Source organism: Delphinapterus leucas, chromosome 10, assembly GCF_059928025.1.
Source record: "Delphinapterus leucas isolate spDelLeu-1000000601 "Yukka" chromosome 10, BTC_Dleu_Yukka2, whole genome shotgun sequence".
NCBI lineage: Eukaryota > Metazoa > Chordata > Mammalia > Artiodactyla > Monodontidae > Delphinapterus > Delphinapterus leucas.
This window is the reverse complement of record NC_143138.1, coordinates 29,742,313-29,762,548: the sequence shown is the minus strand read 5'-3', so window position 1 is coordinate 29,762,548 and position 20,236 is coordinate 29,742,313. Positions and strand designations below refer to the sequence as shown.

The window sequence follows — 20,236 nt, the reverse complement described above, 5'->3', positions numbered from 1 at the left end:
AACACTTGGCCCATTGTCACCCAGCTGTGGGATCTGCCTTTGGACCTGACTCTAAAGCCAGTCCAGGGTCTCTGCCCACACACCAGCTGCCTCTTAGAAGTGCCAACAAGAGCCAGCAAGATGGAACTTCTGCTGATCATCAGACACTTGCTTTCTGCAATTAAGTTAAATTCTTTCACACCAGTGCCAGGAACAAATTCCAAAAATCTGACTCCCCCGGAGTCAGATCAATGCGGCTTTGTGTCCCTTTCTTCTGGGGGGGGGGTGCTTTCTAATGAGATGTTGAAAATTAATCCTGTGACAGGAGTGGCTGTTTTGTTGCTGCTTTGGGAGTTGTTTTGATATTTGCCTTTTAATTTTGCTCTAGCTTAATCAGTTTCCAAGAAAATTGTATAAGGAAAAATCAGAGAGTAATATTAGAGATACCTAAAGAAGAGGAAAGGGTTAGACTACTTTTATTTGCCCATGCCAGATGAAATACGTATTTTAGTGGCTGACACACATTTGAGCAGAGAAGCCAGAATTTCTATTTCTGCTCTGTTACCCAGTTAGTTTATAATGGGTTAAAGACAACTAGAATATCAGGACTTAGAAAGCCCTCTACAACCTTTATAAGAGGAAGGGGAAACAAATAATACTTAACACATCTTATTTCTATTTGTTAGAAGAAAAAAGAAAAAATGAATACCTTTATCATTATAGATAGGTTGAAAGTTCTTATTTAGTAGAAAACAAATACATAAAAAGTTTACCCTTTAATCTCTCAAATAATTTAAGTGCAGCTTAAGCTGATATGAAATCCTCCTGATGCAGGAAACTGCTGTGCATCGAACATGAAGTGCCAGACAAATCTCATGGCTGTATTCTAGTTCATAACAGCTTAAAAAAAAAAAACCAGTTCAAAAATCTCTGCTCCCTTTAGAAGTATCGTGAGTTCCAGTGTCACCAGCTCCATTCATGGGGAAGCTTACAGGACCACGATGCCAAGCAATGCAAACAGGAATGGTGCATAGAAGGAGAATGGGTTCAGGGGTCGACAAAGAACTCATGATCACCGGGTGGCAGCTGGGCTTATCTCGCTAAATCCTCACAACAATCTCGCAGAGAAATGAGCGTTACCGTTTATTAAGTACCCAAGTCTAGGGCCATACTAGGAGTTTTATTATCCCTTTTTTACCAATAAGGAAATGGAGGCTCAGAGTATTCGTTACCTCCATGAGATTCTATGGCTATGGCTGGGATATCTGGATTCCAGTCCAATTCTAACTGAGCTATCCGTTTACCTGCTCTCTCCCCAGTAAATGTCTGGGGTCAAGACTTACTTATCTTTGCAGCACCAATACTAAGCATGTTGCCTGACATGGAAAGTACAGAAAGTGCTGCATATACAGGTGTTGTCACAACTGACCCCAAAGTGCAAATGTTTCCCTTCACCTGTTACATGCTGCCTTTCAAAGGGCAGAATTCACTTCAGTTCTCTGCTTTGCCTCCTTTGTGATCTTATCACATTTTCTTAGGCATTCAGTTTTGTTTTTCTATCTCACAACCAAATCCATTACAGTCTTTTTCTTCCCCATGATAAGAAGTGAAAAGAATTTTAAAAAAAAAAACCAGAAAGAAAAATGAAGGGAAAAACAGTAGACAGAAATGCAATCCTTCCTTTACTAATATACTTACAGGGACAGCATTGGACAGAGAAGCCCAAAGTAGTAAGAGCCCATAATTGGGACTCTTTTGTTCATTTGTTTCCATCTCTAGGAGATCCAGCAGAGCCTGCATTACTGTCTGTTTAAAAGAAATAAATATTGTCAAACCAGAGTTATGTGACAAAGACTGATGTTAATAAACAAAGATCATGCATTTTTCTTTAATCTGAAAGATACTATTTTTGCCATTCTTAGGTCTGTGATTTCAGGCATGCTAAGGGATTTACATACTTACTGGTAGTATAGTAATTGGGAGCAGGGACTCTGGGGTTCAACGCTCTTACTGCATTGGTTCAAATCCTGGCTTAATTTTTTAAGACTTTATTTTTTAGAGTGGTTTTAGGTTTACAAGAAAATTGAGAGGAAAGTACAGAGATTTCCCATATAACCCTTACCCCCACCCAAGCATAGCCGTCCTCATTATCAACATCACTCACCAGAATGGGACATTTTTGACCAAGGAAGAAACGACTTTGATACATCATAGTCATCTAAAGTGCATAATTTACATTAGGAGTCACTCTTGGTGTTATAAACTCTATGGGTTTGGACAAATGCATAATGATATCTATTATCATTATAATATCATACAGAGTATTTTCATAGCCCTAAAAAATCCTCTATGCTCTGCCTATTCATCTCTCCCCACCCCTAACAACCACTGATCTTTTTACTTTCTTCATAGTTTTGCCTTTTCCAAAATTTCATAGTTGGAATCATATAGTATGTAGCCTTCTCATACTGGCTTCTTTCACTTAGTAATAGGCATTTATGGTTCCTCCATGTCTTCTCATGGCTTGATAGCTCATTTCTTTTTAGCGCTAATACTCTATTCTTTGGATGTACCATAGCTTATTTACCCATTTACCTACTGAAGGGCATCTTGGTTGCATCCAAGTTTTGGCAATTATGAATAAAGCTGTTACAAACATCCATATGTAGGTTTTCGTGTGAGTGTAAGTTTTCAAACCATTTGGGCAAATACAAGGAGCACAATTGCTGGACTGTATGGTAAGAGTATGTTTCATTTTGTAAGAAACCTCCAAAAAGTCTATACCATTTTGCATTCCCACAAGCAATGAATGAGAGTTCCTGTTGTTCTACAACCTTGTCAGCATTTGGTATTGTCTGTATTCCAGATTCTGGCCATTCTAATAGGTGAGTAGTGGTATCTCATTGCTTTAATTTGCATTTCCCTGATGACATGTGATGTGGAGCATCTTCTCATATGCTTATTGGCCATCTATATATCTTCTTGGGTGAGGTGTCTCTTAAGGTCTATTTTTGGTCTGTTTTTCCATTGGGTTGTTTGTTTTCCTATTGTCGAGTTTTAAGTGTTCTTTGTATATTTTGGATAATAGTCCTTTATTTTGCCAATACTCTCTCTCAGTTTGTGACTTGTCTTCTAATTCTCCTGATATTGTCTTTTCACAGAGCAGTTTAATTTTAATGAAATCCAGCTTAATAGTTTATGAATTGTGTCTTTAGTGTTATATCTAAGTAGGCATCGCCACACCCAAGATCAACTAAGTTTTTTGCGTGTGAATGTCCAGTTGTTTCTGCACTATTTGTTGAAAAGTCTATCTTTGTTTCATTATATTGCCTTTGCTCCTTTGTCAAAGATCAGTTGACTATATTTAATGGGGTCTCTTTCTGGGCTCTCTATTCTGTTCCATTAATTTATTTGTCTATTCTTTTGCCAGCATCACATTATCTTGATTACTGAAGATTTACAGTAAATCTTGAAGTTGGATAGCATCACTTCTTTGAAGAACTTTGCTCTTTTCCTTCAACATTGTGTTGGTGATTCTGGGTCTTCTGCCTCTCCATATAAATTTTAGAATCCATGAAATTTTATAACTTGCTGGGGTTTTTTATTGGGGATTGCATTGAATCTATACATCAGGTTGGGAAGAACTGACATCTTGACAATATTGTCTTCCTATCCATGAACATGGAATATATCCCCATTTATTTAGTTCTTTGACTTTGTTCCTCAGAGTTTTGTAGTTGTGCAGTTTTCCTCATATAGATCTTGTTTTGTTTTATATATATGTAAGTATTTCATTTTGGGGAATGCTAATGTAAAGGGTATTGCGTTTTTAATTTCACATTCCACTTATTCATTGTTGGCATGTAGGAAAGCAATTAACTTTTGTGTGTTAACTTGGTATCCTACAACCTTGCTAAAATCACTCATTAGCTCCAGTAGTTTTTTGGTTGATTCTTTTGGATTTTCTCTACATATGTTCACATCATCTGCAAGCAAAGACAGTTTTATGTCTTCCCTTTCAATCTGTATAATTTTTATTTCCTTTTCTTGCCTTATTGCATTAGCAAGGACTTCCAGTACTATGTTGAAAAAGAGTGGTTGGAGGGGACATCCTTGCTAAAGGGGTTCTGGTACCAATTTCCAATGTGTGTGAGGGGGGTTCTACACACCACAAACAATGCTTGGTTCATCATCTGGGTGTCTTATAATTCGGCTCAATTATAACACTATTTACCCAAAGATAGCATCATGTTCCACAGGCTAAGGGTTTAGTCCCACAAGACTCTGCCCTGCTCTTCAGATGTCAGTTGCAAGCCCAGGTTATTGCCTGTGCTTCTGACTAACTGGCTAAGGATCGGAAGTTACACAGACCCCCTCCTTGGATTTCAGATGCCAGTTGCAAGTCCAAGTTGTTACCTGTACTTCTAACTGACTGGTTATATAAATCAGAGGTTCCCATGAACCCCCTCCTCAGATTTGATTAATTTGCTAGAGCTGCTCACAGAACTGAAACATTTTACTTATTAGATTACTGGTTTATTATAAAAGGATGCGATAAAGCCTACAGATGAACATGCAGCTGGAAGAGATGTGTAGGGCAAGGTAGGGGTAAAGGCCAAGGAACTTTTGTGCTTGCTTGCCACTCTCCCCAAATCTCCAAGTGTTCATCAACATAGAAGCTCTCTGAACCCCGTCCTTTTGGGTTTTTATGAAAGCTTCATACATAGGCATGATTGATTAAATCATTGGCCACTGGTGATAGCTTCAACGTCCAGCTATAAATTTCCTTCTAAGCATTGCTTTCACTACTAGGTTGTTTTTTCATTTTAGTTTGTTTCAACATATTTTAATTTCTCATGAGAATTCTTCTTTGATCCATGCGTTATTTAGAAATGTGTTGTTTAATCTCCACGTATTTTTGGATTTTCCAGTTATCTTTCTGTTATTGATTTCTAGTTTAATTCCACTGTGGTCTGAGAAGAGACATTATATGATTTCTATTCTTATAAATTTGTTAAGGTGTGTTGAATGGCCCAGAATGTGGTTTATTTTGGTGAATATTCCATATAAGCTTGAGAAAAAAATATGTATTCTGCCGTTGCTGGATTAAGTAGTCTTAATTAATTATATCCAGTTGATTGATGGTGGTGTTGAGTTCAATTATGTCCTTATTGATTTTTGTCTGTTGGATGTGTCCATTTCTGAGAGAGGGGTGTTGAAGTCTCCAACTGTGACAGTAGATTCATCTATTTCTGTTTGAAGTTCCATCAGTTTTTGTCTCATGTAGTTTGACACTCTGTTGCTAGGTACATACACATTAAGAATTGTTATGTCTTCTTGGAGGACTGACCTCATTGTCATTATGTAATGTCCTTCATTATGCCTGATAAGTTTCCTTCCTTTTAAGTCTGCTCTGTCTGAAAGTAATATAGCTCCTCCTGCTTTCTTTTGATTGGTGTTAGCATGGTATGTTTTTCTACATCTGTTTACTTTTAATCTATATTAAATATAAAGTGTCATATTTAAAGTGGGTTTCTTGTAGACAACATATAGTTGGGTTATGTTTTTAGATCCACTGTGACAATCTCTGTCTTTTAATTCGTGCATTTAGGCCACTGACATTCAAAGTGATTACTGATATAGCTGGATTACTATCTACCATATTTGTTACTGTATTCTATTTGCTGCCCTTATTCTTTGTTCTTATTTTTGTATTCCACCATTTTCCTGCCTTTTGTGATTTTAACTGAGCATTTTTATGATTCCATTTTCTCTCCTTTCTTAGCATATCAAGCTATACTTCAATTTTTCTTTTTATTAGTGGTTGCCCTAGAGTCTGTAATATACATTTACAACTAATCCAAGTCCATTTTAAAATAATACTGTACCATTTCACAGGTAGTGTAAGTACCTTCTAGTAACAAAATAATCCTAATTCCTCCCTCCTGTCCCTGTATCATTTCCATCATTCATTTCACTTATACATAAGCACACATGAGTATACATACACACATGTATATACATATAATATACATATGAGCATATATAATTGAATATATTGTTGCTATTTTATTATCTGAACAAACTGTTATCAAGTTGATATCAATTTGAACTGTTAGATCAATTAAGAATAGAAAAAATAAGTTTCTTTTTCACCTTTACTTATTCCTTCTTTCGTGCTCTTTCTTTCTTTATGGAGGTCTGAGTTTATGACCTATATCATTTTCCTTCTCTCTGAAGAACTTCTTTTAGCATTTCTTATAAGGCAGGTCTACTGGCAACAAAATTCCCTCAATTTTTGTTTGTCTGAAGAAGACTCTATTTCTCCTTCACTTCTGAAGGATAATTTCACAGAGTACAGTGTCCTAGGTTGATGTTTTTTCCTCTCTCAACACTAAATATTTCATTCCACTCTCTTCTTGCTTGCATGCTTTCTGAGGACAAGTCAGATGTAATTCATATCTTCGTTCTTCTATAGGTATAGTGGTTTTTTTCTTTGTTTTTTTGTTTGTTTTTCTCCCTCTGGCTTCTTTCAGGATTTTTTAAATCTTTGATTTTCTGTAATTTAAAAATGATATGCTGAGGTGTAGTTTTTTTGGTGTTTACTTGATTGGTGCTCTCTGAGCTTCCAAGATCTGTGGTTTGGTGTCTGACATTAATTTGGGAGAAATTCTCAGTCATTATTGTGTCAAGTATTTCTCCTGTTCCCATCTCTTTCTTCTTTTTCTGGTATACCCATTCCATGACTGTTATATCTTCGGTCGTTTTCCCACAGTCCTTGAATATTCTGTTCTATTTCTGTTTTTTATGTCTTCCTTCTCTTTGCTTTTTGGTTTTCAAGGACTGAATCTCCTCTAGCTCAGAGATTCTTTCTTCAGCTCTGTCCAGGCTACTAATAAGTCCATGAAAAGCATTCTTTATTTCTGTCACTTGGTTTTTTTTTAATCTCTATCTAGCATTTCATTTCGGTTCTTTCCTAGGATTTCCATCTCTCTGCTTACATTGTCCATCTGTTCTTGCATGCTGCCTACTTTATCATTTAGTCATTAGCATATTAATCATATATTTTTTTAAAGTCCCAATCTGTTAATTCTAACATCCCGGCCACGAACGGTTCTGATGCTTGCTTTATCTCTTCAAATTGTGGAGGTTTCTTTTTGCCTTGTAATTTTTCTTGATGGCTAGACATGTTGTGCTGGGTAAAAGGAATGGTGATAAACAGGTCTTTAGTAATGTGGTGGTTAGGTGTGAGGGGAGGGGAAGCATTCAAGTCTTATGATTAGACCTCTGTCTTTTCATGAGCCTGTGCCTCTGGACTGTGAACTTCACAAGTGTTTCTCAGTCTTATTCTCCCTCCTTAGGTGGGACAGGATGGCTAGAGGTGGCTGCAATTGGACACTCCTCTTCCCCAGGTCAGTTAGGCTCTGATAATCCTCCAGCAGGTTAAGTTTTGGTTAGCTATTTTCCCCCTGAGGGCAGGCCTGGTTAAGAACAGAGTGCTCTAGCATATTTCAAACTTGTTCTTTTCCCCCTTCCCCTGTCAGAAGCCCTAGGGGATTTTTCACTGGTCCACCTCCTGGAGGTAAGTTTCACAGTATGGTGGAGGTCCTTCTATGACCGGGTCCCAGGTCCCATGGAGTTTTGAACTCTGAGAATTGTCTGCACTGAGCCTCTAGCAATTCATTAATTACAGCTCAGGTTTTCCTACCCTGGCGCAGGTTCCCAGGGCAGTCTCCACTCTCAGGTCTGTGCTCTGGGAAATGTCAACTCCCTGTAGTTGCCTGTTGGTCTCTAGTCTTGGGGGCAGCAGGTTGCTCTGTGTCCTCTCTTTCAAGAAGAACTGTTGATTTTTCAGTCTGTTAAGCTTTTTACTTGGTGTGAGGATGAAGTGGCAACTTCCAAGATCCTTACATGTGGAACGGGAACCTGGTTTCAATAGCTGGGTAACCTTGGGCAAGTACTTTAAGCTCTCTGCGTCTCAATTTCCTCATCTGTAAAATGGTCATAATATGGACCCTACCTCACAGGATTGTTGTGAGAATTAAATGAGTTACTTCTTATAAAGTACTTAAAACAAAACTTAGTACACATTACCATTTTGACGAATGTTATCTTTCAATTTTTTTTTCTTTTTTTAAATAAACATCTGTTCTTAGGAAAATGCAAACAACACAGACACAGATCTCTGGAGCATTCCGGAGAAAACCCTACCCCCATGTGCCATGCAAATTCTCAGCCTACATATCATGGGTAAGGGAATTGCCAAACCAGTATATGATAAATATTGCAATACTCTAAAACCATGCAGAGAACTGACGTTTGACATGGACGGTACCAGGTCAGATCAGGGCCTCTCCAAGGTCACCTAGTATGGCTGCTCTCAAGTGATCACACAAATTCCATGAAAGCATTTCCTTCCTTGGAAGGCTTCCCAGATTTGCCTTTGCCAACGGTCATCCCCATCACGAGGAACAAATTCAGACATTATACCATTTTCATTAAGTTACTTGTGCACTTCGAATCTTAACTAATTCAAGTTAGGTAATAGAAATAATGGTAGCTAAAGTCTAGTCACTGCTCTGGAAGGCAAGTACTGTTTAAGGGCTTCACAAGTATTTAAGCGTTCGTTCCTCACCCCAGCTCCAAGGAGTAGATCTGTTATTGTCACCATTTTACATTTGAGGAAATGGAAGCACGATTAGGTTAGGGAACTTTGCTAGTGACATACAGCTTGTCAATGGTTGAGCTGGGATTCGAATCCTGCGAGGCTGGCCCTGGCTCCAGTGCCCACAATCTTAGCTACTAGGTTATGCTGCCCCTTAGAGACACAGTCCTTAACTCTCACGGGTTAGGGACTCAGAGAGCTGCGCTGCACCAGAACGCAGTGGTTTTTCTTCAGATCCTACAACACAGAAAATACCTATTACATCACTCTCAAAGAAAATACATGACGAGAGGCTGTTGCTGTTACTTACAGAGGCACGTAGTGTTTCAAAAGTGATTAACCACTCTGATCCCTGGCTTTCTGGTTTTAGTAATCCCCAGTTTCCCAGGTACTAAAGTTGTTGCGAAAAAGAAATGAGCAGTGAATTTGTGAAATGTGTTAACACTACACCTGGCACAGAGTAAGTACCCCATGAGTGTTAGTGATGTCTTATTGTTACTGTTTCTGTAATAATGGATTACCAGATTTGAAAAACATTTAAGTACAATTTTCATTTACTCCTGGTCTCTATCAGACTTACAATGCAAGTTGTTATGGTACAAAGTTTATATTTCATGAAAAATCCTATAGATGTATTTCATTCTTTTGGTATGCTATTCTGTGGTGCAGTCTTAATTGTAAATGAAAATACTAGTTTAATTTATATCTAGAATAACATGGGAGAAATCACTCATGTTGAAACGTGATAAAGTTATGATGTGATAAAATGTGTGTATAATATTTAAAAAACAAAAAAACAAAAAACTTCTTCCAGTCCTTTGCTTAACTAGGACATTGAAATCGACTTATGCAGTAAAAGACAACAGAATCTTTTATTTTCTTCTTAGCCTGCATTTTTTAAAAAATTGTGGGTATAAAAACGTAAACTCTGTGTGAACACTGCTGCAGGAAAACAGAAACAAAACAGTTTTTAAAAAATGAAGTTACGCAGCTCATGAGTGTTCAAACTGAATTCTATCCCGGTCATAAACATTGAATTAGCGTCAGCAGAGGTCAAAATTTGTCTTTATTCAAAGCGGGAGTTCGAGTACCTATGATTAAAGTGCCTCATTTCTTCAGAGTAAGAAAAATAAATGCTATTCTAGAAGTATTGTCAGTGGGGAGTTTTAACTGGGGCATTAAAACCCCTGTTTTCTAGGCTCATAGATTACAGATCTATTTGGGTACAGCTTTTATACACACATGGCTTTACCTCTAAATCCTGGAAAATAATGCAAACAAAAATGTGTTTGTCTGGATCCATTTATAAAATAGATTCTTTAGCTGAAACATAGTTTGTCAGTGAAGGGCATTCCAGTCTAGCTCTCTATTCCCTTTATTCCAGAGGGAGATCCCCAAACATTCGCACATTCCTTTTTTTCTAAGGTGATCTTCCTCTCCAGTGTTAAGCAGAGTTGTTTGTGATAACACTTGCTATCATAACTAAACGCAAACAAACAAAAATGTCTGATATCATCTTTCAATGCTAAAAGATATGAAATGATTTCTTCCATGATAACAATGATAAACTCTCACACAGTCTTTACTATGTTTCAAGTGCTTTACAAATATTAACTATTTGTTAACAAAACTGAGGCCAAGAGGTTAGGTACCATGCCCAAGGTCACAAAACTGAGGCCAAGAGGTTAGGTACCACGCCCAAGGTCACACAATGGTGACTGGATTTGAGCCCAGGCAGTCCAGGCCAAAAGGAATCTCCAGACGGTGAGTCTGGAGAATCAGGTAGTTTTCAAAAGCTTTCAGAGATTCTAATGAGCGGCCACGGCTGAGAACCATTCATTAGCAAGCAACAGAACCATCTGGAAGGTGTATAAAACCCCAGATGGCTGGGCTCCTAGCGTTTTGCCCTGGTTTCCCAGGCGACGTTGGTACCATTGGTCTAAGGACCACGTGTAGAGAACCACAGATCTAGGACACTTAGGACAGTGACTCCCAGTGCGTTGCTTTTTAAATTATACCACACTACCTGGTTGCATTTGAAGAAAGAAACAATTAGCCGTGGTGGCCTCAAGAAAAAAGTCAACTTTGTGGAGCTTTCTTATCTTTGCCTAATTTGCCATAACTCCCACCTGTGACTGTTGACACAACCAACTGTATAATCGATAAATATTAAAAAAACCCTCAGGCTGTTGTGTTATTTTGTTGTCTGTAGCCTCAGTTTTTTCTTATGTAAAATAGGGTTAATATCTCCCTCACTGCTGTGAGGATGCAATAATAAAATAACGTATGTAAACATCCAACACAGTGGTTGGCACAAAAATGGTATCTATGTAACACATCTCATGATTTTTAGCAAAAATATTTTTTTAACAATCGTAGTTTATGACTGTTTTCATCTCAGGTATTTTAGCAAAAAAAGCTAAGGAATACTTACCGGGGAATTATCTTTTGCAGATTTGCATGTTTTTATATCTGGAATGTTTTTCTCAAAAAGTGCTAGAAGCCACTTTTTGGATTTTGACCAGTTTCTAGGTGAGAAAAAATATGTGGATAAATTAATTTGAAAGCACTCTAGGAGTAACAAGTCACAGCAGAAAAGGGACTATGTCTATGGAATCTTAATTATTTCTCCAAATGTCTTCTTCATTTTCAGCTGGAACTTCATGAGAAATCTACCTTCAGACTTATTAATCCACAAGGAAAATTGAGGGGGCAAGGCAGCCACATTTTAGTATCCTTTGCAAATAAACATTTGCATTCCTAAAGGGCCGGCACTAAACAAGAAAACATGGCTTGGGGACTTCCCTGGTGGCGCAGCGGTTAAGGATCCACCTGTCAATGCAGGGGACATGGGTTCGAGCTCTGGTCCGGGAAGATCCCACATGCCTCGGAGCAACTAAGCCCGTGCGCCACAACTACTGAGCCCACGTGCCACAACTACTGAAGCCCATGTGCCTACAGCCCATGCTCTGCAACAAGAGAATCCACTGCAATAAGCCCACACACCCCAACAAAGAGTAGCCCCTGCTCACTGCAACTAGAGAAAGCCCGTGCACAGCAACGACGACCCAACACAGCCAAAGATAAATAAATAAATTTATTAAAAACAAAAAAAGAGAGAAAACAGGGCTCATGATTTGCTTGGTCTAAGTTTGCTCTGGCTGTTGTCAGTCACAGCAGGATCAAAATCTAGCCCAGGGACCCGTTGCTGGGTTAAGTGAGGCAAAGCAAACTGACTAAAAGCTCTTTAATCTTTTCCGACCAGTCATCATTTCAGACCAACTGCCAAGAAACTAAAATATCATGTGTTACTTTGCAATCAAACCGTTTTATAAACTTATCTGAGCCAACTGTGAGAAATACATTTGACCACACCTACTTCTGCCTCAGGGAGAATAAGGACTTTGGATTCTGACACGGGTCACACTTGATGATGTAGCAATGACTGTGATAATAAGAAGTTGTAAATGGCATAAAAGGCCTCAAAATAGATTCTTCACTTCATTCTCATATTCTCCCCTCTCCTTCTTGTTTTTGTTCCTCAAAATGAGAATAAGAGGAAATCATCCATCTCTCTTCAGTTCCTCCCTCAATTCACACACACACACACACACACACACACACACACACACACACACAAACTGGTCATAAGAAATAGCTTCTGTCTCTTCCACTTAAACTGCTGTTATAGCTACTTAGAACAAAGAAAGGAGAGAAATGTATGAATAGCTGAGAAGAGCTTGATCGGGGAATTAACATAGGAAACAACTCTCTACCTGAGGAGACATTCTGGCAACTGGGACCCATATTCGAAACCTTCATCATAAGCTTGAAAGTGCTGATGGAACTCCCTGATTTTCCTCTCATTTGTGGGAAACAGACCTTTTTTAAAGAGCACGTTCACTGTGACCGGGTAAAGGAAATGCCTACAAAGATAGAAACACATAAAACGTCAGAACCAATGACCACAGAAGAAAAGCATAGGTTACAAAAGAAGGCATTATTGAATAGCTATATATTAGGGGTAGACAATCATATGTGATATATTTTTTTTGTGGGGGGGGAAGTCATTCTTAAGAGGTTTTAATATTTGCTTTCTGTGCTCAAGATAACTTAGGGGTAACTGAAATTGTGGTCTTATTTATCTGAAGATTTTCAAATGCTTTCTAAGCAAGTATTGTTAGGTCCTGACAAATGTGAGATGACACACAGAAAGAGCTCGATTCAATATGATTTCAACGAGCATTTATTTAGCAAATAATAACGATAACTGAGATACATTTCGTACCTTTAGACAGCAGCCAAAAATAACCAAATGAAGAATCAAGGGCAATATTAGTCACCAAATTCCTAGTATCTCCCAGGATCCTATAACTTTGAACTATACCGAACGGCTGAAATATAGTATCTATCATCAGCAAGCTTTCCCTCAGGTGAATAAAATTATTTCCGCGGGGTACTTAAATAAGGGAATATCAGAGACTGTTAATATGCCCCAGGTTACTAACACTAAGTGCTGTTTATTCCATTTTTATTCACCATCATTTCCTCACAGAAATTTCTCAGGATCTCCTTTCCCTCCAAGTTTCAAAGTCATTCAAGAATTTGCTTTGTTTTGTTGTAGATATTGGGCGTGTTAAAAGTTTGGTTGATTGGTTGCTTGGTTTTGTTTTCACTTTTCCGCTCTCTCTTTCTGGAACCCTAACAAACTATTCGATGTTGCTGTATTTCTGAGTCTGGATGGTTGGTCATGCCTCCAGCATCCCACTGAGATGGAAAAGTGCCTCATGGGTAACTTTGATTTACCAAATCGCCCTGCGCATTCTTCTCACAGCTCCCTGCTAAGCCCTTACATTTGCCAGAAAGCTCCAGAACATGGCTGAGTGCTACGTGGTTCCCCCCACTGTCCTCTCCTGTCTCGCTTGCCTCTCAGTACCTCCCCTCTCAGAGGACCTGGGCTCAGTCCTGAGGCTCGTGGTGGCTTTCCCTCAGCCACCTTGTCAAGTCTCACAGACATCTCCTGGACCCTTGTCATCTACTTTCTGATTCTATCCTCTTCCCTCTCCTCTCAATGTCCTCTTCTTCTAATGATCACAAATTGCACTGAATGTTTTATCAAAATTGGATGCATGACAATTATATGAGGAAAATCCATGTAGCGCGTACAAAATTATAAGGAATGAAAGAAATTATTATTAAAACGTGTTAAAATGATACTATTGGCCTGTTTGCTTACCTTCAAATTGAAATGCTAACTGAAAACTGCCCATTAATCAGAATTTAAAAGATTAATAGCATCTTTTAATTGCCTAGCTAGATAGACTTCATTAATCCACCAGAAAATTTGTGAAGTCCAATGTATAGGCTTCTAATTTTTTTTATTCCGAAAAAATAAAAAACAAAATTAAATAATAAGGCATCTATTTACCTCACTAAGTTGTTCAGGTCCATGGTCCCATGAGGGCCTAAATTCTCCAGCTGTTCATGTAATTCTTCAGTCAGTTGTCCAGTGAATCGATATAGGTTGAAAGTCCCCATTTTCCCTTTCACCATGACATAAAGTTTCTCATGCAGTTTTAAAAAGATATTCTTTGGGATTGATGCTATAAACAGAGAAAACACTTTTCAAAAGAAGCAACCATTTCTTTTTTTTTTTAACATCTTTATTGGAGTATAATTGCTTTACAATGTTGTGTTAGTTTCTGCTGTATAATAAATTGAATCAGCTATACATATACATATATCTCCATACCCCATATCTCTTGTGTCTCCCTCCCACCCTCCCTCTCTCACCCCTCTAGGTGGTCACAAAGCACCAAGCTGATCTCCCTGTGTTATGCAGCTGCTTCCCACTAGCTATCTATTTTACATTTGGTAGTGTATATATGTCCTTGCCACTCTCTCACTTCATCCCAGCTTACCCTTCCCTCTCCCCGCACCCTCAAGTCCATTCTCTACATCTACATCTTTATCCCTGTCCTGCCCCTAGGTTCTTCAGAACCATTTTTTTTATAGATTCCGTATATATGTGTTAGCATACTATATTTGTGTTTCTCTTTCTGACTTACTTCACTCTGTATGACAGACTCTAGGTCCATCCACCTCACTACAAATAACTCCATTTCTTTTTATGGCTGAGTAATATTCCATTGTATATATGTGCCACATCTTCTTTATCCATTCATCTGTCGATGGACACTTAGGTTGCTTCCATGTCCTGGCTCTTGTAAACAGAGCTGCAATGAACATTGCGGTACATGACTCTTTGAATTATGCAACCACTTCTTGAAGCAAACAGTCAATAGACCTCCCTCTCTATTGCTTGATCAGCAGAGACTAGAGTCAAAATTTACCTAGTACATAGAATCACCTCCTGCAAATAAAGTAGGTGAAGATCCAACATAGACTGTGAGATAGTGAAAGTCTGTAGGGTAATTCACTTTAAGGGATGATTTGTATGGGGGTGATTAAGGAAGCCTCTGGGAAACACACATCTAGTGATTTTGTTTCCATGTTTAAAACTTTTCATTGGCTTCCTATCCTTAACAAAGTTTACAAGGCGTTCTACCCTCTTTCCAGCTCTACAATCACATTGCTAGCCCTTTCTCCCTCCAAACATATATCCCAGGTATATTGAAAACACACACTCTTTTATACATCTCAGCATTTTCATGAGCTCTTCTATCTGCTCAGAATGTTCTCTACTTGGCCGATCTCACCCTCCCACCCCTATCCCCCCACCCCCCCACCTACAAGCCATACATTTCTTCTGCTAACTTCTTCTCTCCTTCAAGTGTCTTCTTGAATATCACCTCCACCAGCAGGGCTTTCCTAACCCCAATAGCTTTAGCCCCACTGTTTCCTTTATCTTAGTGTTCACGCTCCTTTCATGATACTCACACCTGGTCTGGTTGGGTGCTAAGAGTATGAATTTTCTTTTTTTTTTTTTTTGCGGTATGTGGGCCTCTCACTGTTGTGGCCTCTCCTGTTGCGGAGCACAGGCTCCGGACGCGCAGGCTCAGCGGCCATGGCTCACGGGCGCAGCCGCTCCGCGGCATGTGGGATCCTCCCGGACCGGGGCACGAGCCCGTGTCCCCTGCGTCGGCAGGCGGACTCTCAACCACTGCACCGCCCGGGAAGCCCCAAGAGTATGAATTTTTAAACTCATTACACTATTCCTTTATATTTTTCTTTAATCCTCTTTTATTGTCTTCAAAGTAAGTTTTCCAAAAAATAGTTTTTAATTTTATATTTCATCATCCTATTACATGTAGGATACATTTTGTATAAGTTAATGAAAAATAATTTGTGGACTTCCTGAGCATGCATTGTCTCCGTGGTAGGGGAATAACTGAAAGGAATGGGAAGCTGGCTCAAGAGTAAATATTAAGATATTTCATCTGTTAAATAGAAATATTTAAGCATGCAAGTCCCCAGGGGAGGCAGAGGTGAAAAAATGTGATCACTTCAATACACCTATGATAGGTGAGTAAGTTGGTATATTTTTATCAAGGAGTATGTGAATTTACAGATCAAGAGTCTTCAAAATATTTGTATTTCTTTGATCTGGAATTCCATAGTCTAAATATCAAGAAGCATTAAAGGGTCAAAAAAATGGAACCAGCATGTTGTGATTTTTCATGCAAGCAACAAGAAACAATCATCATGCTACCGATCAACTGACAGCCTTGAAAACAAACTTTTTGTCTTAATGGCAAGAAACGCGTAAGAAGAAGCTATATGAAAATGAACCTAAGAAAGATGCAAAAAGGGAAGCAAGGAGAAAAAAGATGGTAGAAGCAAGCACAGACATTGTGAAGGCAGAGAAAAGAACCAGGCACAAAATGAACCAGCTCTGCATTCTTGGGAGGACAAATGGCCTCAGCATGTATGTCTGCAGCCTGGGAAGAAATAAAGGCAGACACGGGCTTGCCTGGTGGCGCAGTGGTTGAGTTTGCTTGCCAATGCAGGGGACACGGGTTCGAGCTCTGGTCCAGGAAGATCCCACATGCCACAGAGCAGCTAAGCCCATGCGCCACAACTACTGGGCCTGCACTCTAGAGCCCATGAGCCACAACTACTGAGCCCGTGTGCCTAGAGCCCGTGCTCTGCAACAAGAGAAGCCACCACAATGAGAAGCCCGTGCACCGCAACGAAGAGTGGCCCCCACTCGCCGCAGCTAGAGAAAACCCCACACACAGCAACGAAGACCCAATGCAGCCAAAAATAAAACAAATAAAATAAATAAATTTATTTTAAAAAAAAAAAGAAAAGAAAGAAAGAAAGGCAGACAGTCACACTGGAAGCGTGCTGACAAATTCAGTCCAGCAGTCTTTGAGGATGGGGAAAGAAAGGGCACCAATTATATGAAGCTGAGCCCCACTTACCTCAATAACCCTGTGGACTATGTCAGGAAATGCCATAGTAAAGGGCTTACTAAGCAGTGCAGTTCTACTTTCAAGGAGCAGAGTAGCAACATGAGATAAAGCCAAGAGCTACAGCCTGTAGAACATTGTATACACAGCGGCAAAGCAGAGTTAGTGACAGTTTGGGAGCTGCAACAGGCTGCAGGTGCCACTATTTTCCCAAGTAAACATCCGTGAGGTGACCTCATCTCTTACACATATCTAATGGAGATCCAAATGTTTCAGGTTGCCAATAATTTGTTCTACATGGGCCAAATTCATCACATACTCTTTTCTATCCCTACTCTAAAGAACAAAATAATGGGTCTGCCTCGTTCTTGATAGAGGAGTGAAGATGTGATTGGTACCTAAAACTGCTCTTGGATTCCATGTTGTATTTCAAATGAACCATCTGAGAATACTGTTTACCTGTACGATAGACGGGATTTTGCACTGCTAGTTCAAAATTTACTTCTTTGGATTTTAGAAACACATTAATTCCCTCTTCTTCAGTAACAAAGGTCATTCGGGTGCCCATAGCAACGATTGTAAATATCGGTCCATACTGAAAGAAAACACATAAATACAGACCATATTAGTAAGCATTTCTAATAAATAAGTTACTGGACCATGGGTTATGCTTCAGACAGTGTTCCTCAAGAACCCCAATGCTGAATTCACGGTCAAGATAAAAACTATTATGATTATATATAATAATTATAAATTTTGAGCAAAATCTAAATTATAAAAATCCTAATTTATTCTGTTGTAATATTTAACCTTCCTTTTGATAGTGCTATTATTTGCTTGTACCTTCCTTTCTGGTAGTGGAAATAATAATTAGAAATAATGATTGGAAATTATATCAAACATTGTGATATTTGAGCCCTGTTTTCAAGATTATCAGGAGGGTTAGAAACAACCTATGGTTGAACTTTGTTCAAGAAAAAGATAAACTGCTGACTGATTTCACCTTCAGTCTGTAGTCACTCAACAATGTCCCGCAATCCCCAAATTTCTGTAATGTGCTCACTTTCTCCCTTTCCAAAATGACCCACCTGTTCACCTAGCCCAACCCTCTCCACTCTGAGAGGGTGTTCCTGCTTTGTAACTCACTGGGAAAATGAGCACTGTCAGCTTCTCACCACCAGAGCTTGCAGACAATTGTACCCATTTGTACCCATTCTCCATGCCTCCCCTTGAGTTAACACAGGTGGAGGGTCCTGCCCCTGGGAAATGCCCACCCTCCTTCACTTGTGTTATGGGTTCCACACTCTCTCTTTGTTCCATGTGTACGCCTTCTCTCTCGTACACCATCAGTTTTGCCTTTTCTATCAGATAGCTCCTAGGAACCTACAGTCATCCTCCAGTGCAGAGTTTGATTTGGTTTTAGGGAGTCCATGACTTTATTTGGAGAAAAATATATCATTATTTTCACTGGCCTCTGATTATAACATTTTCTTCAATTATGAATGGAGGCAGTACACCACAATCTTCCCCACGACTCTATCCTCAAAAGAACCTACTGTTCCAGTTGCACTTTCTTAGATTTGGTGTCTTTTGGCATCCATCTGTCATAGGGCCAATTATATTAGCTATCTTTTCTTATTCTTGATGCTCAGCTTTGGTGGCCTCACTACTGGGTAGAGACAGCCCTCCCAGGGCTAGCCGGTTTTTAGAGACAGCAAAGGACTCAGCCATCCAGGAGCATGCCTTTCATAGGGAAACCAACCCATCTTGAGTCTGTGTCCCCAACCACCTCCTGATCTAGCTCTCACACGCCAAGCCAATATTATCCTTGCCCTAAATCATCTCAGGGCGAGGCACCAGGCACCCGGAGACCAACCTTATAGCCCAAAGCCCTCAGAAATGATTCAAACTAGTCAATCCTAAATTGTTTACCCTGCCTCGCCTTGCCTTTCCTGAGCAAACCCCAATAAAAGCTCTGACCAGGGCCTTCTCTTGCTCCCATCTTCTGCCTCCTGACAGGGTGCTCTCCCCTGTGGCCCTGCATCACGTGCAATGACCCCCGCCTTGGACCTGTGAGTATAACAACCTTCCTCCTTCCAAGTCTCATTCTCATTTCCTCCTTTCCCAGACCACATCCAACATGTACATTTTTGGAAAAACCACCCGTACTTTTATATCCCATTACAGTTATTATAAATCTCTCGAAATAACATTTAGACTCATCAGTACTTCAATATTACAGTCATTCCAGATCTGCATGAAATGGCACGTGATAGCTCCCGTGACCCAGCATTGGATGCCATCAGGCAACTGTGGGCCCAGTAATCATTGATTCCCCCAAATAGTGAAGTCTCATTTTCTTCCATTAGTGATCCAGACATCTACATTGCTTGCCAATATTCCCTACCTCGTATTGTTTATTAATCAATACTTAGAAGAGGATGAGTCGTGTTCATTGTTGAAGGTTTGTTCAAATGAGAATTCTTAACTTTCCATTAGGAAAGTGGCTTTTGGTAATACATATAGGCACTCGGGCCACATTGTAGGCAATCTTGATCATCTCACTTGATAGTGAGTCCATGTTCTAGTTTCTCAAGTCTAACTTCTGGGAGCCACCTCTGCTCCTTTTCATTCTTTCACACACCACATTCCATCCACCAGTAAATCCTACTGCTTCCATCTTCAAAACAGATCCAGCCACTTCTCAGACTTCCACTGCTATCACCATGGTACAAGCCACCAAGATCTCAAGCTTGAATTCTTGCCCAAACCTTCGAATTATCTTCTTTCTTTTAGTTTTATGTTCCTGTTTTTAACAGAGTGCCCAAAATGACCCTTTAAAATTTAAATCACATCACATCACTCCTCTGCTCAAAACACTCACAAAGTTTCCCATTTCCCTCTAAGTTACAAATGTATTCTCAATAATCTGTAATAACCCACATGGGAAAAGAATCTGAAAAAGAATGGATATATGCATATGTATAACTGAATCACTTTGCTGTACACCTGAAACTAACACAACATTGTAAATTAACTATACTCTAATATAAAATAAAAATTAAATTAAAAAATACATTTACACTTTGAATGTGATAATTTACTCCACAGATATACTTGCACACATAGAAATGACATTTGTTGCTACATTATTTACAATAGTAACATATGGAAAACAAACGATGTCAATCATTAGGTGACTGCTTAAGTGAAATGA

General features: G+C 39.2%; 1 protein-coding gene across 1 annotated transcript in view; it reads right to left on the bottom strand.

Annotated features, from left to right (window-relative positions):
* The window catches only part of CYP39A1 (cytochrome P450 family 39 subfamily A member 1), a 74,098-nt gene that overhangs the window by 50,599 nt on the left and 3,263 nt on the right, over positions 1 to 20,236 (bottom strand). Inside the window, exons 2-6 of the mRNA XM_022582055.2 lie at positions 17,479 to 17,614; positions 14,073 to 14,247; positions 12,421 to 12,570; positions 11,079 to 11,172; positions 1,678 to 1,785 (exon numbers count right to left, since the gene is read on the bottom strand). Coding sequence (XP_022437763.1) covers positions 1,678 to 1,785; positions 11,079 to 11,172; positions 12,421 to 12,570; positions 14,073 to 14,247; positions 17,479 to 17,614 — 663 coding nt within the window. The remainder of the gene's footprint in view (positions 1 to 1,677; positions 1,786 to 11,078; positions 11,173 to 12,420; positions 12,571 to 14,072; positions 14,248 to 17,478; positions 17,615 to 20,236) is intronic.